General features: G+C 45.7%; 1 protein-coding gene across 1 annotated transcript in view; it reads right to left on the bottom strand.

The window, feature by feature from the left end:
- Positions 1-3765: 3765 nt before the first annotated feature.
- The window catches only part of PUDP (pseudouridine 5'-phosphatase), a 112569-nt gene continuing 97986 nt past the window's right edge, over positions 3766-18348 (bottom strand). The window contains exons 5-6 of the mRNA XM_070750860.1: positions 9433-9481; positions 3766-4127 (exon numbers count right to left, since the gene is read on the bottom strand). Coding sequence (XP_070606961.1) covers positions 9457-9481 — 25 coding nt within the window. The 3' untranslated portion in view covers positions 3766-4127; positions 9433-9456. The remainder of the gene's footprint in view (positions 4128-9432; positions 9482-18348) is intronic.

The raw sequence follows: 18348 nt of genomic DNA, 5'->3' as shown, positions 1-18348 counted from the left end.
ACCCAGTTTTAAATCCAGCTCTTGTGTCTGTGTCGTTACTCCGGCTCTTCGGCAATATCATTATACTTGTATGGTTTAAGTCCAAAGCAAGCAAATCACATTATAAGAGCTGTGGTGGTGCAGTGGTTAGAATGCAGTATTGCAGGCTAATTCTGCTGACTGATGACTAGCTTCCAGCCTTCTGAGATCAGTAAAATGAGGACCCAGATTGTTGGCACCAATATGCTGACTTTGTTAACTGCTTAGAGAGGGCTATAAAACACTATGAAGCAGTAGATAAGTCTAAGTGTTATTGCTACTATGGCTTTATTACAAGTGTTACATATTTTACATGGTTATGCAGGAGGCTGGCTAATGATACAAAGCTACTGTAAGATGCCAGATTAAATTGGAAGAGGGGACAATACAAAGTTTTTGTTGTGTTTTTATTTCAATGTTATTTATTTCAATGTTCATTGGTTGTGTTGTGTTTTGTTCTGAGTAAAGTATTGTACAAAAATGGACACCTAACATCAAAAAGGTCATCAAAAAAGCACAACAAAATGTTCTTTCTGTGGCACTCAGGAAGCTCAAACTGCCCAAGGAGCTGCTGATACAGTTCAACAGAGGAATTATTGAATCTGGTATCTGCACCTCTATAACTCTTGGGTTTGGTTCTGCAAACACAGATAGACACAGACTTCAGAGGATAATCAGACTGCAGAAAAAACAATTTGCTGACAACTTGCCGTCTGTTGAGGACCTGTATACTGCATGAGTCAAAAAGAGAGCTGTGAAAATATTTACAGACACCTCACATCCTAGACACAACTCCTCCTTCAACTCCTACTTAAAACAATGTTATATAGCACCAGAAACTAGAACAACTAGAAACAAGAACAGTTTTTCTCCAAATGCCATCACTTTGCTAAACAAATAACACTATCAAACTATTTACTAAGTCTGCACTACTATTAATCTTCTCATCATTCCCATCACCCATGTCCTCCTATTAATAACTGTATGACTGTAACTTTGTTGCTTATATCCTTACAATTTATATTGATTGGTTCCTAATATGATATGATTTCTTATTTGTTCCCGGACTATCATTAAGTGTTAGGCTTTTTGACGAACATATCTTTTCTTTATGTACAGATAGCATATGCACCAAGACAAATTCAATAAAAAATTCTATTCTATTCTATTCTAGCTTATACTAATTTTAAAAAAATCTTTATTTCAATAGTAATAGTAACAGTAACAATAACAACAATAATAACAATAATAATAATAATAATAATAATAATAATAATAATAATAATATAAATCCATCATGATATCAGTCTACAAAATTAATTTGCAATCTGGATTGAAGTACTGGAATTGGAGACATTTTCTTGGAAATGAGAAAATAAGTGTATTGCAATACAAATCAAGTAAACTTGGTAGCTGAAGCATGTACAAGTAACTAATATGACTCCCCAAACTGTGGAATCTTTAAACATGAACAGAGAGATCTCCATCACTGATAGTTCAATAGCAATATATATATGGCTGTGACCTTTCAATGTTTTCCTCAGGACACTTGCTTTACAATTTATTTTGACATATGAAACTATACTATGAATATGGCTATTGAACTTTGTCCTACAGTTGATGAGCTTGGCTAAGAACCATAGCAGACAACTGTATCTTTTTTTACTGCCACTATAATCTGCTGACTGGAATTGTTAGGATAGGAATCCCCATCCCATTCAATACATTATATATATTGAAGGCATATCACAATTTTTTATGATTATGTTCTGTTCCTTTTCAAGATTGTAATAAGTTATATAGCTAAAGTGTATTTTATTGGCATGGCAATCTGAAATGCTGTATCAAAAATCAAAATGTTTTGTGAATTAAGAAGACATAGTAGTCTACCTATGTGCATAGAACTATAGATGAAGATAGAAATTGATTTTTCTCTCTATAGTCAAAAGTGTAAAAAGATATATGCCAAAAAGTTATTCAAAGCAGTCTTAATAGATTGCATAAAAATATATACTTGTGCAATCCTGAAATTGTAGTTTTATTTTGGGGAGGGGGGTTGTTTTAATAGTGTAAGCCAAGAAAGTAAGCTGAAACTTGAGGAAGGGGAAAGAATAAACAGATTTTATGCAGGATTCTTGTGCTACATATTTGACATTTAATGATAGAGTTGCTTTTAAATTGAATCTTTGGGCACATCCAGGGGGTGGGCTCCAGGTAGGACAGCATGGAATGCCATTCCATCAACGTAAATGGAGTTACACGCGCATCTCCATTGCCACCCCACCGTGCACCTGCCGTGCATGTGAGATTCGGCTTCTGCGCATGCTACCCCAGCCAGCAACGACAGCACCCAATGCTAGGTGGGGCCAGAAAGCACAGCGCTCATTCGGTGGACATGGAGCACCTCTGCTGCTGGAGCCATCCAGTGGCCGTGGGGGTAGGTCCTGCGAGACACGGCAGCAGTCAGTCCTTTCCGGGAGCCACCAGCCAGTGCTGCCCCGCCTGCTCGAGCTGCCTCATCCCCAGAAGTGTCCCAGCCATGGCCCACAGCACCTGTGGTGGTTGCCCCTCTCCCTTTTATATCGGCATGTGGAACAGCCTGCCAGCAGAGGTTGTGAACTCCCCAAGTCTGGACATTTTCAAGAGTAGATTGGACTGTCATTTGGCTGGGGTGCTGTAGGATTTCCTGCTTAAGCAGGGGGTTGGACTTGATGACCTGCAAGGTCCCTTTCAACTGAAATAAACAAATAAATCCCAGTATGAGGATTTGGTCATCCTCACATCCTGCCGAGTGGAGCCAATTGGACCTCCAATATCCAGTGCCCCACAACACGCGTCTTGCCCACCTGCCTTGTGGCAAAACCCTGTTTGAACCCATGACCTTCTCGGCAGGAGCTCATTCTCTTTCATTACTTGACCGGGAGAGAGGGAAGCTTTCCTGCGGCCCTCCTGCTGCTTGTGCCTGGCTGATGGTGGCCCAGGCTCCAGCAGTGCCTTGCCAGTCTCCTCCCCAGACTCCTGCAGCTCCTTGATGGGCTTGAGCTGCCCGGCGCATCTCCTGGCTGAGCAGTTTGGAGGAGACTCAAGCCGCCGGGAGTGTTTCCTGGCCGAGCAGTTTGTCAGAAATAGACGATATATTACAGTCCGTGTGAACCATAATAAATCATTTCTGGAGGTCGATGGATTAAAAGAAAGAATCTGCTTTCAAACAATGTTTCCTTTTATTATAAAAGTAGAAAAAATAAAATATGCCATGGGAGGCAAATAAAATACGTCTTTACATCATGGCAGCTAACAAAGGACTAAACAATATAAAATGGAGAATCTGAAGAGGGCGGATGTGATGCATTAATGATGTGGCAGGATTTTTACATAATAATAGGAGGAATTAATAAAACACATGCATAGTTAACTATTTAATTACTGAATAACTTTGAATGTCTCTGAATGTCTCTGGGGCTGTCAATACTCAGCGTGACAGTTTGGAGAGGGGACTGTACAGCAATCAACAAAACAGAATGAAGTTTTAACTAATTTTCTTTCTTTATTAAAAAAAAAGCTAATCCTTGTAATCAACGAGCCCTTGACAGACTATATTTTCATCTCTTTGTGTGTGTGTGTGTGTGTGTGTGTGTCTCCCCCCCTTCTCTCACTCACTCACACACACACATTGATTCATTCTATGCTTATATTTACATAGATTGTAGGGAGGTAAAAAAATGTTCCATGCACAAACCATTGCATTCACAAAACACTTAAGTTTTCAGTGGTGCCTGAAATGAAACACATCAGATGTTTTTACTTTATTACAAGAAGATGGAGGTGACAAGTAAAGGAAGGGAAAAAATAGGAACATTGGTAACTGATGAAGGGTGGGAAAATAAAAATGAATATTGGAAATGTCCCCCTTCATCCAATATCAGTTCCAAAGATATTGTCCCTAGACAGCTAATCTCTAGAGCCAAAGTTCTATAATATTCTTCAAAGTTCTACAATATTTCTACTCCTATTTAACATCAATAGGAAAATGATGGATAATATCATTGATTTGTTACCCAAGTGAAGCAAATGATGTCATCAATTTTTTCATTGCTGGAGTCTGTGGAGATCTGGATGAGAAATAATAATAAGACCTTCAAGACCCTTTAAATTCTGTTGTTCTATGTCTGTGAAGGCAAACCTATGGTACGTGTGCCACAGGTAGCATGTGAAGCCATATTTGAGGGCATATGAGGCTTTGCCCTATGTCAGCTCCTGTGTGCATGTGGCTGCTGGCCAGTTGATATTTGGCCTTGGGGAAGATCGGTTTTGCCCTCCCTAGGCTTCAGGGAAGCCTCTGGAGAGCAAAAAACAGCCCAACGGGCAAATTGGAAGTCTGTTTTTCTGAACTTCCAGTTTGCCCGTTGGACCATTTTTCACATTCTAGAGGCTTCAGGGAAGCCTGAAGGTGAAAAATAGCCCAACGGGGGAACACATCTGTTGGGATGCATGCAGGCAGTGTGGTGCATGTAGGGGGATAGTATGCCGGCACATACATGTGCGTGCTCTCCCATCTTTTGCACACAAGAAGAAAAAGGTTCGCTACCACTTATCTATGTTCTATGCCTCAACTTAACCCTGGAAAGACTGAATGATTTGTTTCTTAGAGCTCCCTGGAAATGGGATGTACTGTATCCCATATCATCTATCCTGAATAATATAGCATTTCCCCATATAGAACCAGTGCAAAATTTGAAAAGCAGTAGTTATGACCAGGTGGTCTTTGCACAAATCATTATCTAATAATTACACTCATTGCTGGATCAGCAGCCTTAGTCAAAGTCGTTCATGCCTTGATCTTCTCGTTTGGACTATTACGGTGCATTCTATGTGGGACTTGACTTGAAATCCACTTTGAACTGCAATTCACTCAGAACACAGAAAAATGAATATTTATGGCTCCACCATGGCACAACCTACTATTTTCCATGCTGCAATGGCTTTCAATTGGCTGTGTTCAGTCCAAGGTCTTGGACATCACTTATAAAGTCCTATATAAACAGGGACATATTACTGTATTTTTCGCTCTATAAGACGCACCTGCTGATAAGACGCACCTAGATTTTAGAGGAGGAAAATAGAAAAAAAATATTTTGAGCCAAAAAGGGGAGAGGAAGAGAGGAAGGAGTGAAAGAAGGGAGTGAGGGAGGAAAGAAGGGAGGAAGGAAAAGGAAAGCAAGAAATGGAGGGAGGAAAGGAAGGAAGGAAGGAAAGAAAGAAAGAAAGGGGGAAGGGACAGGAACAGAGGAAGGAAGCAAGGAAACTTATGAAAGGGGAGAGAAAGAGAGGAAGGACTGAAGGGAGGGAGGGAGGGAAGAAGGTAGGAAGGAGAAAGAAAAGAAGAAATAGAGGAAGGGAAGGTAAAAGAGAGAAAGAAAAAGAGCAAGAAAGAAAGCAAGAGAGAAAGAAAGAAAATGAAAGAGAAATAAAAATAGAGAGGGGGAATGAAAGAAATGGAAGGAGGGAAGGAAGGAGAGAAAGCAAGAGAAAGAAAGAAAGCAAGAGAAAGAAAAAAGAATGAAAGAGCAAGAGAGCAAGAGAGAAAAAGAAAGAAAGAGAGAGAGAAAGAAAGAAAGAAAGAAAGAAAGGCAACTTCAAAGAAAGGCTCACTGAGCATCTCTCACTCTCTCTCTCTCTTTCTATCCCTCTTTCTTTCTTTCTCTTCCTTTCTCTCTCTCCTCTTCCTTTATTTCCTCTCTCCCTCCCTCTCTCTTTCTCTCCCCCTCTCTCCCTCTTTCCCTCTCTCTTTCTCTCTCTCCCTCTCTTGCTATCTCTCCCCACTCTCCCACTCTCTTTCTCCCTCCCCCTCTCTTTCTCTCTCTCCCCCTCTCTCTTTCTCCCTTCCCCTCTCTTTCTCTCTCTCCCCCTCTCTCTTTCTCTCTCTCTCCCCCTCTTTCTCTCTCTTCTTCTCACTTTCTCTCTCTTGTTTTCTTTCTGTCTCTTTCTGTCCCGGGCTCTCAGCAAGGGGGTTGCAGGAGAGGCGGGGCCGGCGAAGGTGATATTCAATATCGGGGGCGCACGGGCGGTTGCGCGCGCTCCCTATCTCCCTGCTAGCCCACTCCTAATATTCAAAATAAGAAAAACCTTCGCCGGCAAAGGCTTTTCTTATTTTGAATATTCCGAGTGGGCTAGCAGGGAGATAGGGAGCGCGCGCAACCGCCCGTGCGCCCCCGACATTGAAGACCTCCGCTGAGAAAAACCTTTGCCGGCATGTCCTCTCGGCGTCAAGGAGGCGCAGCGGCGGGCGGAGAGAGGGAAGGGGGGCAGCGGCATCCCTCCTGGCCTTGGCGGGCCACCCGACCCTCCCCACCTCCTGCAAATGCGGCGGGCGGCGGGGGGAGAGCGAGGAGTCGGTTCTGGCGGGCGCGGGGCTTGGCTGGCTGGCTGGCGGGGGGAGCGCCGCTGGTGGTGCGGAGGGAGACCCTCCTCCGGGAGGGAGGGGGCCAGGCAGCAGCTAGCCAGCCAGCCGGCGGGATGGCGCTTCCGAGTTCGCAGCCACCCCCCCCTCCCTGCCTGCATCTTCGCTCCATAAGACGGGGCTGATTTTTCTTCCTACTTTGGGAGGAAAAAAACTGCGTCTTATGGAGCGAAAAATACGGTATTTGTTATGTCACCTCAATCAAATTAACTGTGCTCATCTTATTCATTCCAAAAGGGCTGACATGCTCCAAATTTCCTCTGTTAAATATATCATTTGGCAGGACTCAAAATGTATGCATTTTCTGTTGTATTATTAACCTGATACAACACACACTCTGAGTTTCAGATTAACACATTATGTCTAATGAGTCTATCTGTATTGAGAATAGAAACTGCATGTGAGCCTCAGTTATATTTCTTTTGTGGTCAGTTTTTTTAAATTGCAGTTTTTGGATTTATTCTATGCTAGTTTTCAGGGTTGCAATTTGTTATTTGCACAGTCATACACCTGAAAGAAACACATTTAAACAAATGAATGCATAAATAGTATATCCAATTGTATAGATTCAAAATAGGAAAACAGTAAATGTCAGATTTAGATTTGAGTTCCTTTTTGGTCTGTATTATGTAACAAATCCTTCTGCGGTGTTACATTTTTCCTAAAACCATTTCTACTCCCCCCCCCCCTATTCTTTTCTTCAGAAACTGTTGTAGTTTGGAAATATTCAAAATGTAGCTCAAAATCAATGATAGAGCATTTACATGAAAGGGAAAAAATATTTAGGAATATACTTTGAAAAACATTGATACTTGAAACAAACACAGGTTGAAGATTTCATTTCAAATGGGATATGAAATCATTAAGTCAAGTTAGTTTCACGATAAACTATTAAAATGTTTAACAGTCAGGGGGAAATCATGCAAAAAACCCTCAAAACAACGGATCATGCTGTGGCAACAACGGCTTAGCTCCACGGCTTAGCTGTTTGGATGACGTTATCTATGACCGTGTCTTTACTAGATTCCAAGTTACAGGGAAGTGTCAGGGAAATATCAGGGAATTTCAAAATGCTTTCCCCCTGGACACCCTGGACAGAGCAGAAGAGATATCAACCCTGACTGAAGGAAGCAACTTGCAGTTTAATTCATTGCCTCTCTGGTAAGTTACTGGAGTTTTATAAATAATTAGAATTTAGAATTCATATGAACGTGAAACAGTTGTATGTCCTAATGCTGTATTGACAATGCAAAGACTGTTAATAGAATGTTTGCACATTTGTATTGCTGTGCATGCTCAACCAATCAGCATGCAATTTTTATAAAAAATATATTTGGCATTCATATAAAGTTTTGCTTTAATTTATGTAGTGTTAATGTGTGATGTATTTTAATAGGAAACAAATTGCTTTGCATGCTCTTTTGGCCTGTTGCTTTTGGGCTCCAGAGTGAATTTAAAAATGTTTAAAGGGTCCTGTTTTTCTGTGAGAATTTCTGTGAGTTTAGCTCTTGTCCTGAGCTTTGAAAGTATGTAAAGTTTATTCAAACTTTAGCTATACAGAATGATTTTTTTTCCCCTTGATGAGTCAGTCCACAGCATTGGAGCAAAAAAAAAAAATAGTTTTTTTCCCTGGTTATGCTACAAATACTATAAGTCATATGTAGGATAACATTTGGAGTAAAATTATTTTATTTTTGGAAAATAAAACCAAGAAACCAAAAACACCCACCCTCACCTAAATTAGAAATGCAATTTTCACTGAGTTTCAAATAATGTTGAAGGATTAGCACTTTTGTTTTCCATTAATGCAAGCTGGTTGATCTATCAGGGAGTTTATTTCAAAAGATGAAATGTTTTGTTGAGGGCTTTGTTGTGTCTCCATTTCATACAAAAAATGTTCTCTAATTTTATCCTATGAGGGATTTTAAATATTTCCCAAAATGTTTTAAAATAACCTACTGGACAATTCTTATACTACTTGGATTATTTATTATTATTGGATTGTTTCAACTCCTACCCTCAAAACGTCGCCACAGAGCACTGCACACCAAGACAACGAGACACAAGAACAGTTTTTTTCTGAACGCCATCACTCTACTAAACAAATAATTCCCTCAACACTGTCAGACTTTCTACTAAATCTGCACTTCTATTCTACTAGTTTTTCTCATCATTCCTTTCACCCATTTCCTCCCATGTTGACTGTATGACTGTAACTTGTTGCTTATATCCTAAGATTTTTATTAATATTGCTTCTTCATTGCTTATTTGACCCCTATGACAATCATTAAGTGTTGTACCACATGATTCTTGACAAATGTATATTTTATTTTATGTATGCTGAGAGCATATGCACCAAGACAAATTCCTTGTGTGTCCAATCACACTTGGCCAATAAAAAATTCTATTCTATTCTATTCTTATGATCCCTCCTAGCTTTGTGGCCGAGATAATGAAAAACAAGGAAGCAAGGAGCTAATTCTGAATTCTCTATGGTTTAAACATTTCATGTAGGCAATTCTCATTATTAATGGTAGTTTCATTCTGTGAAAATGCCTTGGATACTGAATTAGCAAATGCTGAAACCTTAACCAGGAAAGTGCGGGTTGGATGATTGTAATGTTTTACTGCTCTGCATGTTCTCAAATAAGCGCAACAGTGCCACAAGTACTGATTTGGGGGGTGACAAAAATATTTTTTTCTAAATAAACAACTGTGCAAACACAAAACCAATGAATAATGAGGTTGCTTACATTTCTTTAGCAAAAATTCATATAATGGGCAAAAATAGTCCTGTATGTTTTGAATGTCTGTTATGTAGCCCTTAGTATATACTTTCTTTAATGTGATTATCAGAGTTCTTTTCCTTTTGGAAGTATGAGAAAAAGGTACAATTAGGAAATAATTTGTGCAGCACCATGTCATGATTCAAAAAATGCTTAGATGTAGAAAGTTACCTGAATTCATAGAATCACTTCAGTCTACCACATACATGCTGGATGTGCCCTGAAGCCATAGTTCCCTCTAAGCTGAGCAGGTGAGCAATCGCTCACTTAAAAATCATCATCAACTCAGAGTTTTCCAAACCTGCCCAGAAGCCGAGAGGGAAATTTTATTATTATTTCTGTGTCGCCCAGTCCCGAAGGGACTGCCGCTCAGACACTATACTTTTCCGCCCACCCCAAAAAAAATTTAGAGAGAACACTGCCTGAAGCAAAAAAATATTGGAGAAAGATTCAAAGGTTGATAGAGGAAATTATAGAACAAAAGTTAGAACTAAAACCAGAACTGTTTTTATAAAAGGAAAGATAAATAAAAATAATCAATACATTATACTTCATATAACGACAGGTGCCAGAATTATTTACGCCCAACATTGGAAATCAGAAACTAGCGCTGGCGGACTTACCCGCCGGTGCCTTTTGCAGAAGGGCTCGGGGAGACCGGACACATGGCGAAGCTGCCATGTTGTTTTTTGGCTGAAGTCTCGCGAGATTGCGAGACTTCAGCCAACGATCAGGCCAGAGTGGCCTGATCGATGACGTGTCCGGGCGGGGCCTGCCAGCCCTGTAAAAGGGCGGGCAGGCCCGGGCTCAGCCTTTTCGCCCGGACATCGTCTGTGAGCAGACACTCGGCTGGGTGCCTGCTCTCGGCCGCCATTTCAAGGCGGTCTCGTGGACGGTGGACATTTTGCGTTGCGGAGGCTTTCGGGCTTGCGGCGGTGATCGGCAGAGTCTGGCGGAAAGCTCTCTCCACTTTGGGCGTTCTCTGCCTGGCTAGGCAGAGCTTTCACTTGGAGCCTGTCCTCCTCAGGACCGAGGGGGACCGCTCTGGAGGGGGCTGTACGAGGGGGGGGGGTGTTCGGCGGCAGTGGCCCCCATTAGCCTTTGTTTGGGGTGTTGATTTATTAGACGAGATCCCACGTCGCCTTGGGTACGAGAGACGTGGTGGGGATCATTTAGGCCCCTCAGGGGGGGTAGCGGCTTTACTGATACCGCTGGTGTGTGGGCTGAGGCCACTGGCCCCTCACCCCTTTGGGGTTTTGGGCCACCATGCGTGGCTTTGTTATAAAAATATATATAAAAAATAAAATAAATAAAATAAAAATAAAATGAAACTAAAATTATATTACATAATAAATCATATTTAAAATAAAATATAACAATTTGAATAAATATAACATATCGATAGAATTCTAGGCAAATGGCTCCAAAGAAGAGACAGGCTCGCCCCCCCCCCGGCCCAGCCAGTGGTGTGGCCATTGAGGCCTTCAGCCCGGGCTAGTCAGGAGGGGGCTACTGTAGGGGTCCCATTGGAGGGAGTAGGGTTTGTGCCTCCCGTTTCTCAGCAGGACATGTCTCTTTCTCTTTCTTGGGCCAGGGTCCTCGAGTGCTTAGATGACCTCGAGCGTTGGAGGTCCGGTTCCGGCATGGGAGGAGCCCCCATGTCGGCACAGGCGGCCCTGGGAAGGTATCTGGAAGAAGCAGCGGCCCAGTCTGGGCAGAGGGCCCAGCCTGGGCAGATGGCGGCGTTGCTGGGCCCCGGGATGCCGGGGCTTCCCTGGATGTCTTCTACCCCTTTCGGGGCAGGTGAGGTCACACCACACATGCCATCCACTTCACTCCCCCCTTTACCCGGTCAGGCCTTTGTCCCGCCGGGCTTTGGGAGTGGGGCCAATTTCTTGGGGTCTCCGGTGGGCGCCTGTAGCCAGGTGTGGTCCCCGCCAGCTCCTGCCATGGTGGCACAGGCCACTGGGGTGGCATTTCCCTTGGGGCCTGGGGCATCGGGGGTGGGGGGTTGGAGCCCGCCGGCCCCGACCACGATACCTCCGCCCCCTTTGATGGCTTACCCGTCGGGGCCAGGGGTGCTGGGGATGGGGGCTTCCACAGTGTGGGACCCTTTTGCTAGCATTAGGGTGGGGGCTATCCCATGCAGGTTGCCAGCTACTCCCCTGGGGTTCCACCTTCACCCATCGGTCAAGGAGGCCATATGGAAAGGGGATTATGTGGACCTCTTCTCCCTTTTGAATCGGGAGGTCCCTAAACAGGATAAGGAGGTAATACCGGGGGAGAAGCCCAAGAAAACTAAGGTCAGCAAGTGTTTCAGCTCTTGGCTGTACGCTTACCTGACCTACGCCACTGTAGTACTCCAAAGGCAGCCGGCCAGGGCTGCTGCCATGCTTAAGTATATAGACCTTATAGCCAGGGCCCATTTTGAATACAAAGGCACCATTTGGAGACATTACGATAAGGGGTTCAGGATGCGGGTGGCATTTGACCCCACGCTGCCCTGGGACATTGTGGTGCCTGACCTTTGGTTTCCGGCGACCTACATGTCAGGGAAGGAGGGCTGTGACAGGACGGATAGTGGGCACTATATGGAAGAGGAGCCCACAGCTTCCACCCCTGCTAAGGCTGTCCCGGGGGGGGGGGAAGGGTGCCTCCCCCGCATGTCATGAATTTGCTGCAAAAAAGGCTTGTTTTCATCCCTTTTGTAAGTACAGACATGCGTGTGGGAATTGCGGGGGTACCCATGCCGCTTCTGTGTGCCCCTGCCTGAAAAAGGGGACGGACAAGAAGGGAGGGGGTCCAGCGAAGCAACTCCCACCTGCTGGGGGAAAAGGGGCCCAGCCCAATTAATCTTCATGCACTTAAGGGTTGGTTAAAGAACTACCATCCTCGCTCGAGAGCGGATGCTCTCTTGCTAGGATTTTCCGAGGGATTCAGGATCCCTTATGTGGGGGTTAGGAAAGCCTTCATGTCCGACAACCTTAGATCGGTTGTGGGACATGAAGACATCGTTAGGGCAAAGATACGGAAGGAGGTGGCTGAGGGCAGGGTCCTAGGGCCTTTCCCGGAGCCGCCCTTCCCAAATCTTAGGGTGTCCCCATTAGGTGTGGTCCCCAAAAAGGCGAGTGGTGAATTTAGGTTGATTCACCACTTGTCTTTTCCGAAAGGGGAGTCAGTGAATGATTTCATTCCTGATGAGCTTTGTTCAGTCCGGTACGCATCCTTTGATGTGGCCATGGCCATGGTTAGGAAGTGTGGGGTTGGAGCCCTTATGGGTAAATGTGACATTAAGTCGGCATTCCGGCTCCTCCCCATACACCCAGACGACTTCGAGCTCTTGGGCTTCCACTTCGAAGGTGGTTTTTATGTGTACAGAGCTTTGCCTATGGGTTGCTCTGTCTCGTGCTCTCTGTTTGACAGCTTTAGCACCTTCTTGGAGTGGGCGCTTAGGAGGCGCAGTGGTCGAGGTTCGGTCGTTCACTACCTTGATGATTTCTTGATGGCGGGGCCTGCGCGTTCGGAGCAATGCTTTGCTCTAATGCAGGACTTCGAAGCCCTTTGTGCTCATTTGGGGGTGCCTTTAGCTCCCGAGAAGACCGAGGGCCCTGCCACCAAGATTACCTTTCTTGGTATTGAATTGGACTCAGAGGAGCAATCTTCTAGATTGCCCCTGGATAAATTCGGGGTAAGCTCGATCTAGTTCTGGGCTGCAGGAAGGTCACCCTTCGGCAGCTCCAGGAATTAGCGGGGATTCTTAATTTTGCCTGCCGGGTCATTGTGCCTGGCCGGGCTTTTTCACGAAGGTTGTACAGTGCGATGAAGGGGCTCCGTTTGCCCCATCATCGTACCTGCTTATGCGCTGGGGTCAGGGCTGACCTGTGCGTATGGTGGGAGTTCTTAGAACGGTTTAATGGGTTATCGTTTTGGAGGCACGAGCTTCTTTTGGAAGCTGAGTTGCAGTTGTGTTCAGATGCTGCGGGGACTTGTGGCTTCGGGGTTGTGTTAGGTGACCAGTGGTGCTGGTCTGCTTGGCCTCCGGAATGGAGGGCCTCTCCCCTGGTTAAGGACTTGACCTTCTTAGAGCTCTTTCCCTTGGTAGTGACCTTAGAGCTTTGGGGGGAGCAGTTCAGGGACAAGACTGTGCACTTTTGTTGTGACAACCTAGCGGTTGTCCATGTTGTGAATGCCCTGTCCTCCAAGAGTGACAGGGTCATGCGGCTTGTCCGCCATTTTGTGCACAGGTCTTTGTCTCTGAACACCTTATTTTTGGCTAGACATGTCCCCGGGTTAGACAACAGGATTGCTGATGCCTTGTCCCTTGGTCAGTTGTCCAGGTTTCGGACCCTGGCCCCATGGGCCCGTGCGTCACCAGAGGCTTTTCCCGACCACCTTTGGAGCCTGGGCGGGCTCCCAAGCAGTGGAGAGAAGAGGCCTGCAGGGCTATGGCCCTCTCAGTGGCACCAGGCACCCTGAGGGCTTACCAGCATGCAGGTAAGGAGTTTGGGGATTTCAGGCAGGATAGGGGTTACCCCCATAGTTGGCCTGCCCCAGTGGAACACCTGCCAGAATTTTGTGTCCAGCTTAGGCAGCGTGGCCTTTCAGTTAGGACAACTAGGTCCAAGTTAGCCGGCCTCGCCTTTCTGTCCAAGGCGGGTGGGTTTGTGGACTTATCTGGTGACTTCCACATTCGGAAGATGATGGAAGGCTGGGTGAGATGGAAGGCTGGCCGCTCAGCAGCCAGAAGCGCCGTGGGGACCCAGCTGTCTTTGGGCCGTTGGGTCAATATTGTATGGATGGGAAGAAGAGGTATGCGGTGGGAGGGCCTTTTGCCGATGTTGCTGGGAGGGCGGCATCCCAGTGCTGCGCCCAGAGGTACTGGGAGGGCGGCATCCCAGTGCTGCGCCCAGGATGGACTGGGAGGGCGGCATCCCATTGCTGCACCCAGATGGCTGGTCTTGCACCTAGGTGGCAATGACCTGTGCCTGCTTGGAGGTCTGCCCTTGATCTGCCAGGCTCGCGAGGACCTGCGGAGGCTTCGCACTGTGTGGCCCACACGCAAGTGGTGTGGTCCGAGATCCTCCCGAGGATCATTTGGAGGGATGCCCTCTCCCTTAAGGCCATTCACCGGGTTAGACGGAGAGTTAATAAGGCCCTGGGTAAGATAGTCAGGGAATTAGGTGGGGTTGTAGTGTCCCATCCCCTCATCACCATAGATCGGCTGTGGCTTTACCGGGCTGACGGTGTTCACCTGTCAGAACAGGGGAACACCATTTTCTTACAGGACCTGCAGAGGTCACTGCGCAAGCTGGTGCAGTTAGAGGGGGGAGTCGGGGGGCCAAGATAGAGATCTGACCCCCGCTCCATGGCAGGTTAGGGGCGGAAAACTGGGTGGTGGTTTAGCAACTGCGTGTTCTCCGTTGGGCATCTTTGGGGATGATTGACAGGTTCTATCCAATCTTGTGGTGGTGACAACCTGAGCAGTTGGGGGGAACCTGTCTTTGGGTCCCGCACATTTAATTCCCGTTAGGGGTTAGCCAGCGGGACCTCCCACATGCAAGTGCATGACAGGGTCTCAGGTGAGGGAGGGGTCCCTCACCTGGACTAGCATAGAGCTACATCCAGAAGTTGCCCCGGAAGTTTATTCTACGTCATTTTCCTCCCCGGAAGCAATTGTTTGACCCTGCAGGTCCATTGTTAGGGTCATAGTTAGTTATGTTAATTATGCTAATTTATTTAAATAAATTATGCTAATTTATTTTAATAAAAATGACCCAGTTTTAAATCCAGCTCTTGTGTCCGTGTCATTAATCCGTCTCTTCTGCAAAGCTCCTACAAGCATAATGATAATTTAAAAAATATTAGAATGTGCTGAAATGAAGAAATTAACATTGGAATTACACGACAGAGAGGAAGTAGGATATGGTAAGATATGGAACAAATGGTATAATTGGCTGGAACATAAAAGTAAAATTAATAGATAATGGTATGATAATAAAAAATTAAAATATGTATGGATACTTATATAGATGTATATAGACACATGGAAATAGGATGATAGGTGGATATGACTAGATCAGATGATATTTGGATTTTATATTGTTATGTTATGTTCTGATTCCGCCGATGGCTTAGAGGAGCAGCTGCAGGCGGCAACAATGGTAACATCTAAAAACATCCGATAACCTTGCCAAGGCTTACCTGCCCAAACCAGACACCATGCCTAGACTTGCCTGCATGCACCTGGATGCCAGTGGCTGAATGGGGTTGTGGGAGCCTGAGCGCTGGAGGGTTGAAATGCAAAGGGTAGCAGCCGAGTGCTGGAGGTGAAGCCAGGAACGCTTAGTGATGGAGCTGGTAGCTGAAGCCAGGAAGGCTGGGGATGGCGTGCCAATACCAAGCACCACATGCTGGAAGTGATCGCCAAACATCAAGCACTGGGGACAGCGGCTGAGCAGGTTGCCCACATAGCAGCCGGACACTGAGGACAGTGCTGGGGGTGGCAACTGGGCGCTAGGGATAATGGCCAGGCTGGCTGCCCACACAACTAAGCAGTTACCGGCACCCTAGTCACATCAGGGTGGCTGAAGCTCCGGCGGTGGGAGGAGCTCCTTGGGCCTGTTTCTTGGGTGAAGCATAAGACTCCATCACTGAGGCCTTGCCGTCACTGCAGCCACCGCCATTAGATTTGTATGCCACTCCGAGTCTTCGGAGAGGGGTGGCATACAAATCTAATAAATTGAATATCAACGGGCTTCTTCCTCAGAGCTAGGATGTTGGCTTCTGTTATTGTGGCTAGTAAGGATACTGGTAGGGGAGACAGCAGCGGGGGCTTCTCTTTTGGAGGCAGTCTGAGCTTAATTGAGGGCCTTAATGTGCCACAAGGGTCTGTTCTGGGACCTATTCTTTTTAATGTTTGTGAGTGACATAGGGGAAGGTTTGGTAGGGAAGGTTTGCCTATTTGCCTATGACTCTAAAGTGTGCAATAGGGTTGATATTCCTGGAGGGGTCTGTAATATGGTAAATGATTTAGCTTTACTAGATAAATGGTCAAAGCAATGGAAACTGCAGTTTAATGTTTCCAAATGTAAAATAATGCACTTGGGGAAAAGGAATCCTCAATCTGAGTATTGCATTGGCAGTTCTGTGTTAGCAAAAACTTCAGAAGAGAAGGATTTAGGGGTAGTGATTTCTGACAGTCTCAAAATGGTTGGGCAGTAGGAAAAGCAAGTAGGATGCTTGGCTGCATAGCTAGAGGTATAACAAGCAGGAAGAGGGAGATAGTGATCCCCTTATATAGAGCGCTGGTGAGAACACATTTGGAATACAGTGATCCCTCGATTATCGCGAGGGTTCCGTTCCAAGACCCCTCGCGATAATCGATTTTTCGCGATGTAGGGTTGCGGAAGTAAAAACACCATCTGCACATGCGCGCCCTTTTTCCATGGCCGCGCATGCGCAGATGGTGGAGTTTGCGTGGGCGGCGGGGAAACCCGGATCTTCGTGTGCTCGCTGCTGCTGCGGCCGCCCAGCAGCTGATCTGCTCGGCGGCAGCAGCGAGGAGCCGAATCGGGCTTTCCCATTTGCGTGGGTGGCGGGGAAACCCCGATCTTCATCTGCTCGCTGCTGCTGCGGCCGCCCAGCAGCTGATCTGCTCGGCGGCAGCAGCGAGGAGCCGAATCGGGCTTTCCCCTTTGCGTGGGCGGCAGGGAAACCCAGATCTTCATCTGCTCACTGCTGCTGCGGCCGCCCAGCAGCTGATCTGCTCGGCAGCAGCAGCGAGGAGCCGAATCGGGCTTTCCCCTTTGCGTGGGTGGCGGGGAAACCCCGATCTTCATCTGCTTGCTGCTGCTGCAGCAGTGAGCAGACGAAGATCGGGGTTTCCCCGCCGCCAACGCAAAGGGGAAACCCCGGCTCCTCACTGATGCCACCGCTCACCCGCCCGCCGCCCGCCAGCAAGAGGGGGAGAGATAGAGAAAGAGAGAGAAGGAAAGAAAGAGATGAGAGAGGGAGGAAGAGAGTGTGAGAGAGGAAGAAGCAAGATAGAGAAAGAGAGAGAGAAAGAAAGATGAGAAAGGAAGGGAGTGACGTCATCGGGTGGGAAAAATCGCGATATAGCGTTTCGCGAAGATCGAGATCGCAAAAATCGAGGGATCACTGTACTGTGTTCAGTTCTGGAGACCTCACCTACGAAAAGATATTGACAAAATTGAACGGGTCCAAAGACGGGCTACAAGAATGGTGGAAGGTCTTAAGCATAAAACGTATCAGGAAAGACTTCATGAACTCAATCTGTATAGTCTGGAGGACAGAAGGAAAAGGGGGGACATGATCGAAACATTTAAATATGTTAAAGGGTTAAATAAGGTTCAGGAGGGAAGTGTTTTTAATAGGAAAGTGAACACAAGAACAAGGGGACACAATCTGAAGTTAGTTGGGGGAAAGATCAAAAGCGACGTGAGAAAATATTATTTCACTGAAAGAGTAGTAGATCCTTGGAACAAACTTCCAGCAGATGTGGTTGGTAAATCCACAGTAACTGAATTTAAACATGCCTGGGATAAACATATATCCATTGTAAGATAAAATACAGGAAATAGTATAAGGGCAGACTAGATGGACCTGAGGTCTTTTTCTGCCGTCAGTCTTCTATGTTTCTATGTTTAACTGTGGGACGTTGGATTCAACAGGTATTGATTCTACAACTGCTCCTTCTGTGGGTTTTGACACTGGACTTTTTGGCTCGGATCCTGCCACTGCTTTTACTTTAGGAGGGACTAATACAGGAACAGCTATAATTATTGCTGCAGGTTTAACATTAGGTGTACGTGCTTCTACTACTTCCTCTATAAGCCAGGGTTTAGGTTTTAGTAAACCTGTTGGTTCAACCACACTCTTTGCTTTACTGATTATTTCCACTTCTTCTGGGCTTGCAGTATCTTCTTGAAACTTTTTTAAATTGTTAACTGTTCTTTTTAAATTGTTTTGTACTATTTTTAGAGGGTTTTATGTTGTATTTTATGTGTATTTGGTGTAAGCCGCCCAGAGTCCTCTGGGAGTAAGGCAGTATATATATATCCAAATAAA

Source organism: Erythrolamprus reginae, chromosome 4 (assembly GCF_031021105.1).
Source record: "Erythrolamprus reginae isolate rEryReg1 chromosome 4, rEryReg1.hap1, whole genome shotgun sequence".
Classification (NCBI taxonomy): Eukaryota; Metazoa; Chordata; class Lepidosauria; order Squamata; family Dipsadidae; genus Erythrolamprus; species Erythrolamprus reginae.
Note: the sequence above shows the minus strand (reverse complement) of the source record. Positions and strands in the feature narration are given on the sequence as shown.